General features: G+C 39.9%; 2 protein-coding genes across 4 annotated transcripts in view; both read right to left on the bottom strand.

The window, feature by feature from the left end:
• The window catches only part of LOC108753613 (uncharacterized protein PB18E9.04c), a 15,842-nt gene extending 10,380 nt beyond the window's left edge, over positions 1–5,462 (bottom strand). For all 3 annotated transcript variants that reach the window (XM_018495368.1, XM_018495367.1, XM_018495369.1), the window contains exon 1: positions 4,861–5,462. The gene's annotated coding sequence lies outside the window, so the exon portion shown is untranslated. The remainder of the gene's footprint in view (positions 1–4,860) is intronic.
• Positions 5,463–7,648: 2,186 nt separating this feature from the next.
• LOC108753648 (chloride intracellular channel exc-4) lies at positions 7,649–21,330 on the bottom strand. Its single transcript, XM_018495439.1, has 4 exons — positions 21,036–21,330; positions 9,145–9,450; positions 8,707–9,033; positions 7,649–8,502 (listed from the first exon to the last, which is right to left on the bottom strand). The coding sequence occupies exons 1-4, from the start codon at positions 21,102–21,104 to the stop codon at positions 8,422–8,424; spliced, it is 783 nt and encodes a 260-aa protein (XP_018350941.1). The 5' UTR covers positions 21,105–21,330; the 3' UTR covers positions 7,649–8,421.
• Positions 21,331–22,838: the final 1,508 nt, after the last annotated feature.

The raw sequence follows: 22,838 nt of genomic DNA, 5'->3' as shown, positions 1-22,838 counted from the left end.
AAGTCGACAGAGCAATTTAACATAGCGATATGAATTATTATTAATGTGCTGCTGACACTTCCATTTAATTGTTAGGTTGACAATATTCCAAAACTGCATAGACGTGATTGTACACATATCAAATTTCTTTGAAACCAAGCATTTTTATTTGCCATAAAATTCCCTTACTTTCTCTGATTTTCTTCGCCGTTTTCAATCGCCTTAACATTTCCCTGATTTTTAATTTCGTGACAACCCCCCATCGATACACAGTGATAAATCATATTAATTGTCAAGGAATCGTGAATTGTACGTCTTCGAAATATGTACAGCACGTACAGCTATTCGACACCTGTTGCTCGCGACGAATCCACGAGAGCTAATTGCTCGTAATAACGTTTAATTATCAACGACGTACAAACGCAATGAACCGTGCGTGGCGATTAGAGCGACGGTGGAATAGATTCGCAAACATGCTCTCAAATATTTTCCTAAATATATTCGGATGTTGGCTTTATTAAATAAAATATTATTTACATTATTATCATTGTTACAAATTCATTCATAAAAATTGTCAAAGGGATAGGCCGGACGATCGGCAAATTCGCAATTCAACGCCAGCGACGCTCCTTCTCGTAGAAATTCAACGAGATTCGATCCGCGCCGAGGAGTTTAACGTACATCGAGGGCCACCAGACGAAAATAAGGAACTAAGAATAATAATTGACGGGGGACGCGCACCGTTAACGTTAAGCAGAGCTGTACGATAAGTCGTACTTTGCCGCGCGCGCCGGCAAAAATAAACGCGAAACTGTACTGAAAATAATATCACATTTTTCGTCCCTCCCGCGAGAGAATCCGCAAAACACGGTTGTCAACGTCGTCGACGTCTGCAGACGTACAAAGTGTCTGTCTGCGTCAGTTGGACCCGGTCTTTTCGACCGGTAGAATTTAAATCGGTTAAATGCCGTTAAGCTCCACGCAGGTCATTTAATGAACTTAATTAAATCGAAGAATATCTTCAAGAGAATATAACATAAAAAAAAAAATGTAATTTAATATATTAAAACAATACGATATTTTTCATATATCAGTTAATAAAGTGTTAAATTATCTCAAGGCGAGAGATCGCTCTCGTAATTTGCCCTCGAAATTGATATCAATACTCGGAACGGTTCTCCTTTTTAAACGTAAACATCTTCGGTCTTTAAATTCGTATTCCGTGCAATTACATACCGACGGGAACTTTCACCAGACGCGGTATTTTCGCGCGCGTCTCGATGATCCATTAAGTGAAATTACTGGGTAAGTTAAGCATCAATTTATCAGCGATTACGCAAATTACTGTCATCATTCATTTCGCGGAGAGAAAAGTAAACATTTTTCCTTCTCGCCAAACGAATGAATTGTAGGATCTCTCTATGTTTCGTAATGACGCGATTACAACGAAATATAATTTAACGCACGAAAATTAATTAGAGTCGCTGGTATCTTAATTCGAGTCACGAATTGCTAAGAGAAAGAAACGCAATTACAGTAATAATTACGATATTGTGACATCTTTCGTGATTTTTATATTACAGAATTTAAATCAGTTAAACGCCGTAAAATTTTACGCAATTCGCTCAATTAACTTAATTAGCTTAATTAAATCGAAGAATATTTTTAAAAGAACATCGTATAAAAAAAAAATAAGTAGTTTTACATAAATATCAAAATATTACAATATTCTTTATGCAGTGAATTAATAAGAATATTAAATAAAGAATATTATTAAGAGTATTATTAAGAGATATACATTCAATACAATGATGAGATTAAAACATAACGGTATCAAATGGAGAAGCTAATCTATCGAATGAGTTCCCGGCGGAATTGACGTCGCCCTTAAAATATAAATCTACTAAATTTTCTGATTGATATTTAATCACGTAGCCACGTGCGCCCCAAGCTCGACGGCACGTCGATCGGCGCCCCAGGACGTCTCAATCGCAGGAAACGAGAACCTGACCCCGATGGTTGGCCAATCGTCGCTAGTATGTACTCCGACTTTAAAATAAACCGACGCAGCGAGAGGCGTAACGCTCCACCGCGAGCTTGTTATGACAGGCACGCGATACATTTGTTTTATGGCAGGGCGTTAAATTGATGCAGTCGCAGAAACTGACCGCGATCCGCTGTACAATTGATCCTCGCTTCCTATTCTCCTTCTCTCCGCTTCACCAGCTTGTCAAACGGTATGTGGATCCTTCTGCATCCACATTATCGTGGGTTCTAAACCCTTGCGATTTTCGACGATTTTTTAAATACAAAGAATTGGCTCTTGCAGTAAAAAAAAAAAAAAAAGATATTTATCGTTCATATCCGTTTAAAATTGCGACAGTTTCGAATTGAACTCTCAATAACGTAGAGACGCAAAAGGGTCCATTCCGTTTGACAGGCAAGGAGAAGGAGAATAGGAAGAAGTATCAGTTTCCTCTCTTCATCTTGTTTCAATTGTTAGAAAAAGATAAGAAGTGAGTTGAATTGAGATTAATGTTAATCTACATTGGTGGAAAACACGTGGAAAGAATGTTTTTCGCTGAAATACATACCTAAAGATTTACTTAGCTACAGATCTGAAAATAATTTCGTTGAGTTATCGAAAATATTTCTGTAGAATGTTCAGGCGTGATGAGGAATGCTGCAAAAAATTTTGATATTCCAGCAATCAGCTGCTTGAGCGTCGTACCCAATTATTTTCAGATCTGTGTAGATAAATTTTTAGATACTTGATCAGCAAAATTCTTTTCGTGCGAGTAAATTACGTAGCCAGCTTAATAATCGGATTTGCAATGAGAAATATATCGCCTATGAAAGCGGTAAATGTTAGCGCTGTTATGAAACTATCAACTGGAATTTATTAGAGTCGATTTCACATTAAAAGAAGCTCGCCCTGTTTACGTTTGCCTCGTAACAGGTTTAAAGCGTGACGTCGAGCGTTTTTACGCGGACTCGCATAATTCTTACCCACGCGCGTGGCAACTCGCTGTGCAAACAGCCGCTTCGTGACAGATTATCTTCGTGTAACATTATCATAAATCTTGTGCAACGATCGAAACCGGTATGACGCGGGCGAAACATTCTACGATCCGTCGTCGTACGGCTAAAGATAATCCGTTCCGCGTCGCGCTATGCTCTGACAAAACCGAAGATAAGCGTATATATATATATATATATATTAACGAATATTATATAAAATAAATGAATATATACATTAATATTAATTAAGAAGTAGAAGTGAGGAAGGTTAACTATTAACTGTGTAAATGTAGAATTCCTGGGACTCCTGCTATACGTTTTGTAATTTTGAATAATTATGTATTCCTTTCTTAAGTCGGTATTCATAATCGATTCTTATATTTGAGGCTCTCTTAAGTACAGATTGTATTAGCATCTTGAGAAATTACTTAAGACGGTCTTAAAATAAGAACTATGAATACCGGCCTTAAAAAAAAAAAAAAAATAAAACAATACTGTGCTGAGAAACAAAAAGATGCAACGTGATAAAAACTGAAGAGTAATTACATCTGTTTTTCTTTTTCTCTCATGTAAGGATAGAAGTCCCAGTTTTACTCTCTAAAACTTTTAGAGTGAATCTGAAGTGTGAAATCTTGCTTTCAAAGATTGAGCTACTCTTTTTCAAAACTAATTCAATTTTCATTCTTTAGAGAGGGATTTTACATTAAAGAATTTAAAGAATGCGATCATTCATGTGTAACGTTCACAATTAAGGGTTACATTAATTATCACAGTAATTATCCGTGACTGGTGATTGATTTTTTACCGGTGCTATTGTGTGAAACCTTTTAAGACGCTTGCAAAAGATAAGTGCTCGTGCTCTTTGCTTTCTATTTCTTACATTTTGTCTGTTTTCCCCATTAAAATTAAACCACATTAGTAAGAAACAAGCATAAAGCTCGGTTTCACTGTAATGTGTAAACATTAATCTCGATTTAACTCACTGTTTATCCTTTTCTAACGTCAATTCTTATCGATGCAGATTACCTTTAATCTCGGCTTAATTTACTTACATGTATCCTTTTCTTAGAACTAGTAAAAGATAAAAGTAAGATAAACCAAGATTAAAGTTACCTTGCATTGTGGTAAGAACACCCCAGCAAACGAGAATAGATTGAAATGGATTGAAATGGATTCAGATTTTCAGAAATAACGGATTCACGAATGCTAAAATAAATCCTTTTCAATCCTGAATGCAATTTTATTCATTTATAGGAATTGCATAGAGCACATCTCTATGCCTTTCAATCTAAAAGTAATATTAGCTTTTTCTGTGCATTGTGAATAGTATTCAAAATTTTGAATAGAAAATGCAGTTTTTCAATCCAATTGCGACCAATTGAATCTAACTGAATCCAATTGAATCCAAAAAAAAAAAAAAAAGTATTCGCTGTTTAAAATACGCATTCGGATAGAAAAAAATTTCAATCCCTTTTAATCCATTTCTCGTTTGCTGGGCAGACGTAATTTTTCGAAAAAGATAAAGACTGAATTGAGCGAGACGATTAAATTTGATATTGATGGAACCGGATTTAAAACCGGTGTTCCTGAGATCTCGGAGCCTCCTCGCGGAAGCGCGATTGTTGTCGCGGCGCGTATCCATCCGGTGCATTCCGTCGCAGGTGTATTTTCGTGCCGCGTGGAGTGCCCGCCGTCGTCGCCGCGAGTAAGATTCGGAGAGCGTGCCCCGTTTCTTTCCCCCTTGCTCCTTCACGACGCGGAGGAAGCGACGGGTGAGACGCCACCGTCGTCGTCCACGTCGACGACGGCGGCGATCGACCTGGAGCGCCGCTTTTAGATCCGAACTTTAGTCGGACTCACCGGACGGCAATCATCGGAGACGTCCGACGGGCGATGTTGTTGTGCACTTCCTCCTCTTCCTCTTCACTGCACACCTACACCTCCGTAGTACCAGAAGAAGGAATGGACCAACAACTGTGATCGTTCGCCAAGAAGATCCCGCGCCCGGATCTATCTCGTGGAAATTCGCTTTTCGTCTCTCGTGGAGTTTTCACCTGTCACCTGTGCACGATCGTGGTGAACGCGCGAATCGTGACGGTCCTTTAGTCTCTCTTCCTCTCTTTCGCGTCCTGCCCTCCCGCTCACGTTTTTCTTTCTGTCTTTCCCTTTCTTCCTGTGTTTCTAGCCGCACTGATTTCACGTTTTCTCTTTCAAGAGCCGACGAGCGGAGCAGCTACCGTCCGTCGGGGCCACCGATCAGCTGTGCACTGCGTACCGACCACCGCGCTGCTCGGCCGCGACTTTCGTCCCGGCGCGTCGCGACGCCCTGCGTCGCGGACGACGGCGACCGCGATGTCTCGCAGGTGATTTAATATTTTGTCGATTTCTCCGGAGCGAAACGATCACGAACGTCGACGACCGCACGAAGCGATGGGAGCTCGCGCGATCACGTAGTCAAGATGGCCGTCCCTATTTATGAATGGAAGTCGCGTCACGACAGCTCGCCGCGGTTATGAGGAACGAGAGGCGTCGATAGGTGGGATGGCGGTCGCCTGGGAGAGAGGAGTCAGGAGGGACGCGACGTCCGCGCGCTATTTTGGATCGCGTACGAGACATGGACACCGACGCACGGCATCGCGACGGATACGGTCCTCCTTTTCTCGCTGTGTATCTGATTCCGCCTTGGCGTTTTCTTCCTGCCACAATTCTCGCGTGGAAATTATTCGAGGACAATCGAGAGACTTAATATTTCGTTTCTGTCAATGTGTATAATTTAATTTTAATTTAACTACTTCACTTCTTAACTTAATTTCTTTTTAATTCGACAGCCCGGTTCTACGAATGTAAGATTTAACTTTAATCCCGGTTTAACTATTTACTATTTTATCTTTTTTCGAATTCTTCGAATTAAAGTTAATTTTACATTTGCAGAACTGGGCTTAAGAATTGGAAAAGGCGAAGAGTTGAACCGAGATTGAAGTTAATCTATATTGATAGAAATGAACATAAAGTTCGATTCTACTAATGTAAAATTAATTTTAAATCGAATCAATTTATTCTTTGTCTAAGTTAATCTTACATTAATGGAACTGGGCCTAATCTGGCAAAATTATTATAAATCGACAAAAACAGAAAGAGAATTACAGTAAGAATTGCAAAGATGTATCATGTTGAAGCGATGTTCTTTACATTCTCTCATCACGACTGCATAATTGAACTTACCTGACTATTATTCTGCTGCGGTTTTTTCTTCATATCTTCTTTTCAGGACCTCATATCGTATTTAATTCATATGTTCTTCGTATCTTTTTTAAGATGAAGCTATTGAAATGACACTGAATACTTTTTAATTAGTGACATAACATCGTTTATCTTTCTTGGCATTCCATGAGTAATAAAAGATGTTTCCCATTTAATGATACAAGTCAACACATATTCTATTCTTCTTGACATTCAATGATTAATAAGGGCAGGACGACACTTGTGTCAACTTGTGTCATCAAATGGAAAGTACCCAAAGATAAAATAATACTTAATAATATTATGTCATTCAATGGAAATCACCAACTGTAGTGACCACTGGGTTCTTTCCATTTGATGACACGAGTCGACACTAAAGTGTCATTCTTCCTTTGTTACTCATTGTGAAGATCCGAGAAAAATAGAATAATGTTTGTGTCGACTCGTGTTGTTCAATAAAAAACACCCACTAATGTACATTAACTCTAATCTCGGTTCAACTTACTTTTCATCTTTTTCTATTTCTAAGAATTGGAAAAAGATGAAAAATAAGCTAAAGTGAGATTAAAGTCACTCTACATCGATGGAAACAGGCACAAATAAAATGTATACTTTCTGTCCGTCCTTGTCACTCATATCGAGATATAAAAATATCAATATCATATATACTTAACAAAAAAATAGCGCCCAGATATCATATATAAAATTATAACATTTTATGTTATATTAGATAGGAGGACTCAGCTTACGTCGCGCTGTGATAAATGACGAGTGCTGCAGACATTACTGTAAACACTGGTATATTGACTTCTACGGATATATAAACCAAAATTAATATAATAATACAATAGTAATAATAATAATAATAATAATAATAATAATAATAGAATTACTAATGCGGAATAGACAGTTGCATACGAGTTGCACTGTTGCTCGAGTTTCTGTTTTCTGGAACAGTGGATTAGTGGAAATAAGCGGAGTCGAGCACCTGAATGCTGTTACTTTAAATGTTTTCGTGGCTCGGGGGAAAACAATCGTGGGAATTGTTTGCGCTCGTTCTCTGCTCGTAAATGAGTAAAAGTGCTAACGATGAATAACACAAGATGTCTCGAACCACGCTGCGGAATCCAGAAGAAACGTACGCATTCTGGATCACGTGTCTCGCGAGAGATACAGCAAAAAAAAAAACGAATTCTTTTTTCTCCACGTATAACGATAACATGTTTCTTGTTTACTGTTATGCAATCATGTTTAAGAACATGAAGATATGTTAAACAAATTCATAATTCCGAACGTACCTTTCTCATTAATGCAAATATCTCGATCGTGTTTAAGTATTTCATTACTGTAACTTGTGATAATGAGTGGCTGAATGAAAACGATGAAAAAAGAGAAATCTAAACGTTTAAAAAGATTTACGCAAGTTTATTAATAATGTTGAAACATTTTATCAAGCACATTCTAGGATTATTTTATCTACTTGATTTACTTAATCGTATATAAGAATAATGCTTAGGAATAACGATTATTATCCAAAGGATAATTTCTATTAAGATTGCAAAAATATTAATGGCACCAATTTGGTTCTCTCAAACGCATACGTTTCTTTTGCATTCTTGATGTTAATTTCCATGATTATTGGCGTCAGAGAATGGCAAAACCATTACCGCTTTTTATAGTAAACTTAATCCTTGGATTAACAATAGCAAATTAAAATTTTGGTAATACTCAGGTCAAAACTACGTACGCGTGCTGTACATAGTGGAAGAAAAAGAAAATAAAGGAGAAGAAAAAAAGAATGAAGAAAATCAATATTCTCTATTATTTTTAAGATTTCGAATGCCTTAATGCACTTATGTATGTTTTCGCGTCGTTTGCGGTAAAAAAGCTAATCCGTTTACACCTGACTTGATCCCATAAGAAAGGGATGCGATTTAGCAATAATTGCTTAGCAAAAGATATGAACTAATCAATGACGGCGACGACACGAGCTCACGACTCGAAAGACGAGAGTTTCAACGGTAGTAGAATCCCCGTTTGTTTTCGATGCTACTGTTGAACATATTAAATTACAAAATGCACGCCGTTGAAACTCAGTCGAGGCGATTCACCGTCTCGCTAGGCCGATCTCGATGTCTAATCGAAGTCACGCGATCGCAGACTCGCCAAGGAAGGTCCGACCTAGTCATCGTTGACCTCGATCGGGATACTCGTAGTGAAGGTCGGCGTCTCCAACTCCTCGTGCTTCTTCATCTTCATACTCTGCAAGTAACGAGATTCGCAGTTATATCGGTCGAGGACATGGGAAAAGTTATGGTTTACTGCGCGGCGAATGGGATGATTGCGTCATTTGCGCGACACATGAATTAAAGGCGTGAATTAAAGACGTGAATTAAAGGCTTGTCGAAAAGCGCTAATTATTTAGCTGAACGCGAATGCAATTAGAGATCTATCCGTGCGTCTTACCTGTTGCAGTTTATAGTGATTAATGATATCCTGATCGGCTGGGCAGCTCTGTAGGAAAGCGTCGAGCCTGTACATGTGATGCATGTACCGCCACAGATGTACCAGAGTCTCCGGTATCTCGAAGTCGGCAAAGTACTTGCCGGCGACCCTGATGTGCTGCAGCCGCGGCATCAGCTCGCAGTCGAAGCAACACATGGTGTCGCCGGTGAGAAAGCGCGTACCTTTGCGGCCCAAATGTTCATCGATCTTACGCAGATGGGCCATCAGCGAGGAGGACTTGGGATCCTTGTCCTTGTCCTTTGCGTTCAGTAACAGCAGCTTGAGTTTCTGTGAAAATGAACAGACATGTAATTTCTCGTCTCGCCAGAGAAAGAAGTATAATTCGACAACTCAGTTTCCTGATTAGTTTCACTCTCGACCGGATTGATCAACACTCACGCTGAACAAGTTCTCCACAAGAGTGGCCACTTCTTTATCCTGTACAAACAGATTGTGCCCGCCAGGGATGTTCTTCATGATGTGCCGTTCGATCTTTTCGTTTTCCAGTATCGCGTCGCCATTGTCGATCAGGATAGGCGGCGGCGTGGCCTGGAAGTTGGTGCGAAAATCGGGCGGTGGTTTCTGCATGTCCACGGTGGTCACTTTCAAGGAAATCGTCTTCAGCTCCGCCAACAGATATAGATCCATGAAATATTCCTGGCAGAACAGACAGGCGCCCTTTCGACGGCCATCGATCGTCGATGCCTAAAAAGGATTTTTTTTTTTTCATTAATTAAGAGATCGAGAGATAAATATGAACAAAATTTCTAGTTGACTAAGAAATATATATTTGCTATTTAAAAAATATATGTGATATTCGAATCTATTTTAGATTCAAGAATATAGATATTATTACGATTTATAATATATTTAGTTTTCTTTTGATACAAATTATTATATTACATCTCGTTATTTCTCGCAGTAAAAGCTGCATTTTGCGACTATTATTAACGTTAAAACTGGCATGTAAATTCTGCGGTATCTTGCGGGTTCGATTATCCTGCCTGTATCTCTGAGCGATAAGAGACTGACGTCAGCCAACAACTAGTTCACGAATCCAACAACGGCGCGGCGAAACGCGCGAATCTTCGTGTTTGCGAGTGATGAGCAAACCCAACCCATTAGTCAAACCCTCGATCGACGTCCCACCACCGCACATTTTTTTTTTTTTACTGCTCGATCGGCCGAATCGAGAGAGTACCGAACTCGCTAGAGCACGGCGCACTCGTTTTCCCCGATGTCACGGTTTATTTATTCGCTCGTCTCTGACGTCCTAACTGCGTTTGCGTTCATGGCCGTCCTGAAAAAACCTTAAGCAATCTACCAATAAAAATTGTCTTCTTTTTTCACCGATGAATTATTTCCGACGTAGATTTCGATCCTGATATTTTCCAAGCTAGAAAACGTGTGCGTCTATCAGAGCTGTTACTTTTGACAACTTTGAAGAATCAAAGCTTCGAAAGAATCCGAATCTTCGAAATTTAAAGTGCCTTCGAAGCTTCGAAGTTTGACTTGTACCGTCAAACGTCGAAAAATAAATGTTTACCGTCTAAAACTTTTAGAGTAAATCTCACTTTGAGTGAAATCTCTTATCTCTCTCTTAAAGATAAAAAAAAGTGAGCCACTCTTTTTCGAAACCGGCTTAATTTCAACTCTTTAGTGAGATTCCACTTTGAAGAATTTAGAGAGTACATCATCTACAGCTAGCATGGAAATTTGATTTTTTTTTGTCCATCCAACCCGACGTCTTCAACCATTCGACTTTATTTTCCTCTGGCATTTGTATTCTACAATATCGTACACCTCTCGTGCCTTCATACTTTTTAACCTTTGATTGTTTCGAGAATTATTACATGATATTGCATCTAATACACCGTATCTAATGGACAATCGCGCGAATATCTTTCGTTATATGACATTCCCTCCGATCGTTATCCCCGATACTTCGATCCTTTACCCAACCGATGGAAGCTAAACAACCCACGCATTGTGTAACGTAATCGTTCTCTCCTCGGACAGGCCCGACCACGATCGCCCGTAATTCGAGCAAATTGAAATCTCGGCAGTTTGCCAACTCTTTCTCTCGGACAACGACGGTTCTATTTTCATCAGGCGCTAACAATCGGCCGCTCTTACAGGATCTAACGAGCCGGGCGTTTACGGAACAGGAGGTGGCCACAACGTACTGTTGTTATCGCCGCTACTAGTATGATTTACCATCTACTACCGATGTCTCACTTTCTATCACAGTCCCGCGCAGCGGCCGACACCTCGTGCGTTTTGTACTCTTTCTCGGCGATGACGCACAGTCCGTTTTCGGACGTTGCACAACGCGAGGGAGTTAAAGGCTCCATTTGGATTCCATAGCGCGCGCGCGCGCGCTATTCTGTCAGAGAATCTCCTGTCAAAGGTTACTCTCGCAGATCGAGGACGCGATAACGCGAATCTTTATGGATCGTTAATTCTCCTCGCAGCTTTTCAACGCAAACATATGTGTACACGCCCCGAAAAAACACCGTGCCAGAAAATCCAACAAGTGTTTTTGAGTGCCAGCGAAAGCGAAGCTTCCGGAGCAGAAAATCATATCTCTCCAGATTACTTAATAAAAAGAAAAATCTATATTGAGGCTCTTTCGTTTATCGACGGGCTCTCGCCTTTTACATTCTACCGCTACGTATTTTTGTACGAGCCTCAAAGACGCGGATCTGTTTCCACACTCCATCCAGCGATGTACGCCGCTGTCTGATATCAAGTCTTATTTGTCTTACACGAATGAGATTCAAGCAGCCACACTTATTAAATGGTAAATGTGAAATGAACGCGTGTCATGATAATCCCTCAGGCGTTCCATCGCACATCTGTTAAACATCTTTCGGAGCTGAATGCGATTCGCACGGTATCAGAACTGTCTCTGTCTATCGGTTGACTGAAGAACACGGAGCGTCATTGCACATAATGTTTGCGTCATTATTTCCGGAACGTCCGGGATGGTGAAATAAAATATAACGACAATTCGGCGAGGATAGTCAAGCCAATCTCGCTTATTTCATGATGTTAATCGGGAATTCCACGGAGAATATTCAAGAGTTATGTCCGTCTCCTCGTCCACGATTTGCACAAGTCGACTATGAGGTATGAGTCATTTATTCCGAATAAAGCGCGCAATAAGCAGATAACGAGAGACAAATAATTCATGAAGCGAAGCCATCTTTTACAGACTTCAACTTGTGTCGCGATTCCGTCTGCCCTAACGTTGTCTTCGGTCTTTTACAAATATCAATTTTTTTTCCCCAGATTTCTAAAAAAGGAACGAAGAATAGAAATAATTGAACACTTAGTCAATATTATCGAAACGTAACATAAAATAATGCGAGAGCATGATAACAGCTTGAACAAGTCCCTTTGAGATTCCCCAGCGGAAATCTAGCATTGGTAGATTAGGTATTCATGTCGAATATACAAGTCGCACGAAGAACGCGGATGGTGGATCAAATGTCATGAAGACACTGAACACCTTCCATCTTTGAACGCGGCTCTATCTCTCACCCGCGGCCAGCGCTTCTCACCTCCTTTCTCTATTACGAAAGTCTGAAAATTCGTACGCGAGATGTGCATCCTTCGATATTTCGCGGAAACTACACTCTAAAAAATAATATCGATGTGGAATTAACACCACGCAGTGCTTTTACACACAGAACAATGTTAAAGAAGAAGGTTCACCCAGAATAGCATTTCGGTGGAGCCAAACATAATTTCTGATTGATGACAATCAGATATAAGAAAATTTCTGATTAATGATAAGCAGAAAATGACTTCACCAAAATGCGATTCTAGTTGAACCTTTCTTGCCACAACATTTTTCTTAGAATATAATTCTCACTGTATTGATGTTAATGGATGCTTTCCATTTTGAATCGACACAAACTATTATGTCTCTCTTGATATTCAGTGAAATAACGAAGATGGAATGACATTTGTGTCGACAACTTCTGTCACCAAATGGAAAGCACTCAATATTAAACCAACACGGAGCGGTTTACCACCATGAGTTTCAAATTCATACCACGATGGCGTTGATACTAATTCAGAGACTCTAATTCTCCATAGTTCAACACTTTTCCACTGCTTTCCTATAACAGTTCAACCAAGTTATTAATTCGGCCGAGATAATATTTTTCGCAACAAATTTATTTAAAGTTTTTCAGCACATCAACACTCTTATAATATGATATCGGATTGAAGATTTAAGAATTTGCTTGTCAATTTAATTTCACTTGTGATATTATTGCGGTAGTTTCATTGCGTTTGATAAAGTCCGGAAAAATTTCGGCGCGCCGTTTTGAATAACTGCAAAAATATGGTGTATATATATATATATATAATAATTCACTGTGAATTATTTGGGCATTTGGAAGATCTAGCTTTGACCGTCGTAGACTTGAATATGCTTATACTTGAGTGTTTCGAGTCATTGATGTCCAATTGCGTTTTTCAAAGAAAATCTTTGGGCTCCGAAAAAAAAATCTGAAAAAACTCGGGTACACTTCTTTCAACATTTAAGAATACAATTTTACAATATATGACCGCAAAATGTTTTTCACCTTTTTTTGCACGATTTTGTCCGATTTTGAGGCAGACTAATTCAAAATTGAAAATTCGCCCGCGCGAGTCTGAAAAGACTACGGAAAATTAAGTCCACACCAATAATATTTTTTAGAGTGCAACGCGAAAACCGGCGTTCGAAACGGAAGGACGCCAACGAAATGGGAGGGGTGCGTCTCTTCAAAATCACACGACAAATCGCTCTCTGTCTCGTGCATATAGGTACGATTTATCGTACCGTTCAACATTTCAACGACGCGATTCAACTCGCCGCGAAGGAGATACGACGCGCGTATACACAGTCAGGCGAATTCCATTCCTTTGAAAAGCCGCGCAAGCATTTGCCGAACGCGAATCGGTGAAACCGCTGGCTGGTTTTGATTGAGTTCAGCATATTTACGGGCGACGCGGGGACAACGGAGGGCCTTCGACCGTTTCGACGTGGAATATTAGAATCTCGGTTTAGGCGAGCCGAAGCGAGAGGAGCAGCGAGAGGCGGGGGTGTTTCATTTTTTTTCTTTTTTCCTTTTCGCGTCGATGTCTGTTACGCGAACGATTCGCGTTATTGCGGCCTCGCGACAACGTTACGTGACTCCGTCGAAGCCGCGGAACCGGACGGTAAAAAGCGGGGAAAAGAAATCGAACGGAAAAAGGAAGAACGACGACGTAGTAAGAGCGGTGTATGCATCGCTGGTATCGCTAATGGTAACATCGCGGACAACCTTGTTTCATGCCTGAAAGAAATTAATGCGTGCCTGCGCACTTGTGTCATTCGCCCGAGGAATTCTCTGCACGACAAAAGTCTTACAGGGAAGCTATCCCCGCGAACGGCTTCATGAAATATGGACGAAGTCAATGACTTCGAAAGTGACACAATTCCGATCTCTCGAACTGCGATCCCGATCGTCGCGTGCACTGAAAAATGTACTCTGAATTTTAATAAATAGTTATTTGAATAATACTAATGTAACATTTATTTGCAGAAAATTAATTATTTGCTAAAAAAAAAAAATAATCGTTAAATCAAATGAATACTTCTTGCATCAAATAAATATGTGTTTACAATGCGTAAATATTCAAATATTTATTACATTTAATATTAAAAAGTAAATATTAAAAATTTAATACATTTTTCTCTCAATACAAGATGCTTTCATGATAACACAGTGAATTATTATAATCTTGTTGTTTGCCAATATTAAACAAAGCTGAAATAATTTTTTTGTTGCGTTATACCGTTAGTTATTTTTCACTGGAAAAACTAGTGCAAAAGAGTGCGAATTAGTTAACATATTTCCATTGTTAATAAATAATTAAATCCTTTTAAGATTACGTGATTATCGTGACAGAAGCAATATATAATTAAAATGGTTCAATTCTTTATCAGCACTGAAAATATGTGAACTAGCATTCAATTGTACTTAATGTACACCAGTGCTCCATTAGTTTTCCCAGTAGAAAACGTTATGTACCTTTCGATGGAAAGCACTAATTGCGCTTTCCACTTGACACAAGTCGACGTAAGTATTGTTCTATCCTTGTTACTCCGAATGCCACAGAACGACGTTTATATTGACGCGTGTCACTATAAATAAGCATCCAATAATAAGCGTACGATTTAATAAATATCTAGATTATAATGTAGATTATACAATAATTGATCCCAATAAAATATTCTTGTGTTATACAATTATTACATCTTTTATAATTATATTTATCCAATTACGTAGAATTACTTGAATTTTTGTACCTTAATTCGTCTACCATAATAGATGGCTCATACAATACGGAGCCTCCTTTTACAGACATCTCCATCGCATACCGTACTTGTACAGGACGCCCGGCATCCCGCTGTACATACCGTTACAAGTAGGCAAATATACACACGTGTAATGTACGCACGCGTGTATAAGTACCCACAACTTCTGCGAATATATTGTACATAGCGCGTGTAGCGCCATACGAACTCTACGACGCGATCATCAGCCTTCTGCTCGCCATTTTTCCTGAATGAAATCGATGACGTGGATAGGTGGGGAGGGGGGGGCGGCAGGGGGAGAAGGAAGGAAAAAAGAAACAATGCTGTCGGAATATCTCTTTCGCGAAGATACACACGTAAGCGGCTATTATTAGCGGGACGACGCGGGTCTTGCAGTCATGTGGACATCGATATCCTTCGATTTCGCATCGCTGCGAAGGACGATTTCCTCCTCTCGCGCTTCGAGTACCTTTCCTGCAACTCTTTTTTTAATGCCTTGCTCGAACGACGGTGTTACGTGTTCGTGGAACGATCGTGCGAACTCTCCGAGTGTCTCCGACTTCCACCCAGGCACGCTTGTAATGACCTTAGAGGAGATTAAAGTGCGATCGATCGCCATGCTCGCAGGTGGTTACGCGATTTTTCTTTCGCTCAATGTACAATATATGCACATGTACAATCACGACGGGAAAAATAACTCTAACGGAACGTTGAAGAGACTCGTGACGTAGCATATTGTATGACGAACAAGTCCACAAGAAAATACCGTACTCGGCAAGAAAGACGTGAAAAAGGGAGGACATCTTTTCTATTATGTCTCCGTTTAGCTGATAAATATTACATTCTGTCCTCTAATTTATACCAACCTCGTATTGATCAACTGATTTTTCCTTTGCCTCGCGTCTAAAACAAATATTTGTCTTTTTTTTTTGTCGGACGAAAAAACAAGTTCCGTAAAAATTACTCTCTTTATAACCAAGACGGCATTATTTTGACTAGGGACTTCACACTCCTCCAGTTTTAATTATTACAAGACGGATTTTGCAAAATCACTACAGTCGCAGTGAAAGTGTCATAGGTTTGGCGAGAAATACAATGAAAAAAGAATTCGAACAAATCGAATCTTCTGAAGACTGATAAATCGGCGAGTATATTCCTAGAATCATCAGAGGAATAAAATAGAGAAGATACGGGTAAACGAAGTCGCCGAAGTCGGCGGGGAAAGCCGGAGGTGCAAGGAAAGCGGAAGGCAAAGGAGTCCATCGTTTAACGGTAGAATCTCGCGGTAGGACCTCGTGGTAGCCGCTTCGTCGTTTCGTCCCGTTTGACATACTTACTCGAGAGAACTTCGCATGATCGCCTTCCGAGAGTGCAAGACCGGCGGCCGGTTTTACCATTAAATCTTCCCGCGCGATTTCGACGATTGGATCCAAAGTTACGCCCGATGTACCGTCGTTCTTCGATTTGCAACAACGGTACAGCTGAGTCCGGCGGCACACTTTTGTACCTCGTTGACCGAATAAATTAAACAGCCGCCGTTTAATATGCGTCTACGATATTTGTGAGGAGACGAGAGAGAACTTCACTTGAGAATGTTCACTCTAGCATTTATGTTTGATTTGAAATTACCTTTCGAATCGAGTCGTGACAATGCCTACATCATACTAGTGATTGTAGATTGTATCGTGACGGTAGTCACACCATTTCGAAGTTATTTGAGTTTATAAAATGTTCGCTCTTTAGTTTCGCTTCGTTTGTTTCTATTGTCGAAGATGAGACGGTCATCCATGTGCAACCTGTCCTCAAGTGTACCAACGAGAATTCTACGAGATAGCCTTAGATAGTTAGATGACTGATTTATCATCTCGATTACAGTACTAGATGAATATTAAAGATAGGTAGGAAAATGTTACTGCTGGCCAGCAGATTCTTTCTGATTAGTCAAGAGACGTAAACGCGAAGTGATCTCCAATTGCTAGTGTGATACAGGCGTAAGATATTGCAAACTTCGAGGAAGTCGTTCTACAACTCGATAGTGGAACACCTCAATGAACTAGTTACAGACGTTTTATTAATAATTAGTTATACGTGTCAACGAGAACTCTTTCTCGGCGAAGATCCGAAGAGATTCGGTGGGATGCCGATTTTTCCGTGACAAATCAATTTTATCATCGATTCCTTCCCCCGGCTCGAATAATTCATTCGATTAGTCTTTGTATCTTTATCACGTATTTATCCGCGAGATATAAGCTGAAGTGCGCATTCTTGACAGTGTAACACTTCGCCAGCTACCTGAATATTTATCTAACACTGCAATCGAGATGATAAGTCAGTTATCTGAAAGACTGCCGCGTAGAATTCTCGTTGGCACACTTAAGGACAGGTCACACCGATATGGACGACACCGTCTCACCTTCGACAATAGGAACGAGCAAAGACTAAAGAGTAAACGAAACAACGCCGCAATGCGTTGAGAATTTTTATTTTTATTTTCTACTGTTGTGTGTGAATTGCAAAAAAACTTTTTCGCTTTCTAATTAAAAAATTTTATGGGTCTAATCAAAATATTCCAACTCTCTTAAAGATTGCAAATTGAGCCATTAATTCTTTTTCAAGACTGGCTCACTTTTAAGAATTAGATTCCACTCTGCGGAATTTAGAGAGTTAATAATGTATAACAATTTAATTACGATAATTAATAATTTATATCCTACGTAAATTATTCTTATGGCGCGACATCGGCTTGCCAGGAGAAAATTTCAAAAGTTTACGTTTATTTCGACCGCGAGACGCTTCGCTCCTTTCACGAGTCATCTAATTCAACGATACATATTAAGATCGTTGTATGGCGCGCAGTATTTCTCTCGGAAGAAATCTGATCGATCGTCGGCGAAAGGTTCAATCGCAAGCTCTTTAATGGTCATTCGAAGGTAGCCTGTTTCCACTTAAGGAGTCATTCCTCCTTGGAAAAACACGGTGAAAAGGAAGTTCCAAGAACTCACGTCGAGAGTTCACCCTCGATCGACTCGGATCAATCGAGAATAACAACGATCGTAATAGCCCTGGCTATTAATCTAATCAGAAACGAAAACGTAATCGAATACGATATCGTAATATATCGAAATCACAGTAAAGCGATATTGATATCGTAAAATTATGATATCATGTAAGATCAACGATCTTGTTTAAGTCATATTTTTCTTTCGACCTAAGAATGCGTATATCGCGCGTATTAATACTTTACCGCTGAGTCATCCCAATTTTTTTTATTTCGAACGAAAAAAATAACAGGCTTAAGAGTGCGCCTCAAAGAGTCACAGGTTACTTTGAAGTTACTTGTCAAAATATTTTATTCCTTCGAAAATTACACCACTCTACTTAACGTAAAAAAAACGTAAATACGCGCGCGCGCGCGTGTCTGTCTGTCTGTGTGTGTGTGTGTGTGAGAGAGAGAGAGAGAGAGAGAAGAATTTACAGCACTTTCAATGTCCTAAAAAGGAAATGTATAAATCCCTTGGAGAAACTCCTCCACATTTCTTCGCTAACAACCGCTAATCACGCGATAAAGAGATCTGATCTCAAGATTTTAAAACGCCGCGCAAATTATTCCGATAAGATAGGAATGTGCTAGCGGCGAGACAGATGGAATTTGTACCTCGACGGCAAGATCAATCGATTCTGGATATCGTGATACCCGCGAAATCCCAGGAGTTATATTCACGAAAAATATCGCAAAAATAGATTTATATGAAAAAATATTATGTAAAATATTATATACTCCGTTATGGACTTTCTACAAATAAGCCATCTCAGCTTAAATCTGAAATCGTAAGAAACTGACCAATCACGGTCGAATGTGAGAAGAATAATTTTATTTAAAGTTTAGATAATGGCTTATTGTAGAAGACTCATTAGACATCAAAGAAGCAAATAATCTGATCTTTTGAGTTAAATAATATTTTGTTATTTTTAACTACGTTGTGTGCCAGAATATAAATAAATTCATTTCTATAGTTAATTTAAAAGTAAACAATATTCATATATATTAACGTACTTGGTAAGTAATAAACTAAATTTCAATCAAATTCGCTATATTTTCTTCAATTAAATTCAACTCTATTTTAAATAAATTAATAATTTTTTAAATAATGTATTCAATGTAAGAAAACAAATTAATTAAATTGGGTATAATTTGACACCACAATTTAACAGCGAATTTAAGAGTTACGTGTGTCGTAGGTTTCTTTATTCCCGTATGCGATTTTTTTTTTTTTTCGAAAACTAAAGCTCCAGGGCGGGTACTGGTAGAAAAACCAGTCTAGTTACTGGCCTTTCGTTTTCTCGTCCACTTCCAGCGGGTCGCGAAGTCGCGCGAGACAACTTTTTTCCGCCCGGTGGCTTTTCCCGTCGGCCGGGAAGCGGGAAGTGGCGGGAAAGAGTGATTTACACGGGGCGACTTTTATTCGCTGGAAGAACGACGCGACGACGACAGCGGACGCCCTTTCGTCGTGTTCTCCATCTGCCGCGCGACGTAACCACGTGACGCCCGCATAGAATGCACAAGCGCCTGCTGTGAAGAGGGAAGGGGTTGGGGAAGCGTCGCGGCTTTCGGCGCCCTCGATGACTCCATGCGTAAAGAAATGTGTAACATTTCCGCCTCGCGGTGCGCCGAACGTTTAAGCGTCTGGTTTTTAAGCCTTGCGCCTGTATGTGTTTCGCGAAGCAAGAAATCGCCTTGGATGGAGGAAGAATTAATAATCGTATTTGAACACAATGATAATTTAGAAATAAGAAACGTCGTGTAAAATATCAAGTAACAATAAGTAAGAGAAGCGCCACTTACGTTCCAGGTTGGAATAATACATATATTTAAATCAATTGAATTGAACCAAAAGAATCCTTATAACGAAAAACAACGAATTCCTATTTATTCATTATTCAATAAATTTATCTCAGATATAATTGCGCGCCGATTACTTTAGCGCAATCGACTGATCAGTTCATTCGCCCTCCGAGATCTCGGAGCGATTTCTAGCATCGTGAACGTAAAGTCTGGGAAATGATGCGATATAAAGGGTAAACGTAGCCTATTTAACGTCAACCGGCGTGAGACGGAAATCTTCATTCGCGACGATGGCGAGTCCGAGGCGGAGATTGGGCGACGGGTAAACCGGTCTGGATCCTTTGATGTAACGTTAGACGGGCGAGCCGAAAGACTCGTGACACACGTTCGTTCAGCCACCGCGATGAGCGGGATGAGCCCTTCTCGCAGGGAGGATTGAAGGAGTTTCTTCGTTTGCCGCGTATCGGTCGAGCTGCGGCGGCGTACATACTTATATATGTACACGCACGTACTCTACGTGTGCAACCGCGTTCGTTGCTCGCTCGTTCACGGCTCCGGTCCCTGGCGATCACGCGTCGGCGAACGCGCGAGGGAGCCTCGCTCCGCGAGCAACAGAAACGATCCAGGCTGAACGTACGCGAGAGTCGGCGAGATCCCGGCATATCGAGATATTCGAGATTACAGACGCCAACATGACGCGAAGTAAAAACAAAGTCTATACAGGAGAAAGAGCGAGAGAGAGAGAGAGAGAGAGAGAGAGAGAGAGAAAAGGGTTGAGGAATGGTCAACGGTCATGACGCGGATTATTTCGCGCTCTAGCCAACCACTGGTACGTCGAATGGTCAATTTCACGGTCGCAGCGTCCCGCTGGGGACGATAGGAGGAAAGGATGAGGGATTAGCCTGCGGTTTCCCTGCAGGAATAAACGAAAACCAGTTGGCTGCTCCACGCCCATAGCGCGCACGGGATAACCGCCTCCTTTTTCCTCCATTCTTCCTCTCCCTCCCTTTCAATAGTTTCAACGTACCGTTCCGATCGGTCTGTCTCGCTCGCACGGTGATCCTCGATCGCGCATGGCACACTCACCTTGATGATCAGCTCGATCTCGGGTACGTCGCCGTTACTGGTGCCGTTCTCGTGATTGTCGTCCGCCATCCTGACGGGGAACTTCGTACGCGGTGAAGAAGAAAGAAGGCACTTTTGTCCTTTGGCGTTTCTCGGCGGCTACCTCTTTCTTCCTTTCTCCCTCTCGCTCTCTCTCTCTTCCTCTTTCTTGCGTGACTCGACACAAAACCGAACGAAACTAAAGAACGAACAGAGCACGACGCAAGTCCGCTGAATACTGACTGAATTGGTGCAACGCGTCACAACCGTCACGACTCACCTCACGCGTGCCGCGCCACGTTCGCGCCGATGGCGCCGCCTGCGGCGCGCCCGCCGAATCACGTGACGCTTCTTTGCGCGCGCGCACGAGAAACGCGCCTAATTTGAAAATGGTTTGATGATGTAACATTTACTGTATTCTGTAACTCGTTATGTATAATGAATTGCAGAATACAGTACCCTGAACTCTTAACAACAGTAATGACATCATCACATTATCGTTACGCAGGTTTCATATATAATAAAAAAAGCTGTACAAGGACAATATAACGATTACTGTTTAAGAGTTAAAAAATAGAGACCCAGATGAATCAATTTCAAAGTAGTAACAACATTTGAGACGAATCAGAAATTGGTCCTAAATTTTATAAGGTAATATAAAGCTGATATTAGAAATTTGCCTTAAATTACATTCAACTGTCATTGTATATAATACTGCATTTGGTCTTTTTACATTATGGTTTGATGCGTTTTACTTGAATTCTTTACAAAAATTTCCCGGCATATCGAGATACCTCATTTTGCGATTCTTTTAAAAAATTCTCCTCGATAACTGAATAGCAATGTGAATTTTTAAGAGCGTAGTCCGTGCCATCTTCCATTACATTTTCTTTAAAAATATATTTTTTTATATATTTCATTAATGTTTTGAGATATTTAACTCACATTATATTTCCTTACCGTTATTATCTGCACCTCGATATAACAAATTTGACAAATTTGATGAACAAAATTATGTAGAAAATAAGAAAGACAACCTTAGGAATTCCATCGTATGCAATTTTAAAGGAAGTGAAAGTGAAATTTGGAGGAAATTTGGATGATCAAAAACAAATTAATTTTTAAAAGTTGGGACCATGATTGGAATGATAGCTATTTTGTTTATGACATTTCAGTCATGAAAGCATCGGGGATAGTATTATGTGATATTATCGACGAGACAATTGCACAACTTCAGATTATTTCGAGATTTAATATACAGAGTATAAGGAAGACGTATTGGATGTTCAACATTTCAGTTGAAATAATCCATATGCTATATTCTTAACTATAATTCTTAAACAATATAGCAACAATAATATTTCATATGTACATAATTACTTATCCTCTTTATATAGCAATAAACGTGAACTTGTTTTACGTTTGGTCGGATCGTAGAGATTACCGTAAACTCTACAGCCAGAAGTTCTTATGCTCTCTTACAATTAAACTTTTTCTCTTTTCGCTTATGTTCGCGCGTCAAAAGAAAGGTATGTACGACGGACCAAAGAAAGAGGATATGCTGAGTGTATGAGTTCAATCGACAGACTATGAAAGCTATGCGTTCATTATTAGTGATTTCTAATCGCTACAACGGTTAGTGCTCTGCTTTTTTTTGTTTCTTTTTTCCTAATAGCTTATTTTCCAACAGACGATTGAACAATGTGACGAATTTATACTAGGCCGAGTGTAAAATATACAATATATTATCAACTCTTCTTACAAGGTAACACAAAACTAAGAGAG

The sequence above is a fragment of the Trachymyrmex septentrionalis genome, unplaced genomic scaffold, assembly GCF_001594115.1.
Source record: "Trachymyrmex septentrionalis isolate Tsep2-gDNA-1 unplaced genomic scaffold, Tsep1.0 scaffold7, whole genome shotgun sequence".
In the NCBI taxonomy this organism is placed as follows: Eukaryota; Metazoa; Arthropoda; class Insecta; order Hymenoptera; family Formicidae; genus Trachymyrmex; species Trachymyrmex septentrionalis.
Note: the sequence above shows the minus strand (reverse complement) of the source record. Positions and strands in the feature narration are given on the sequence as shown.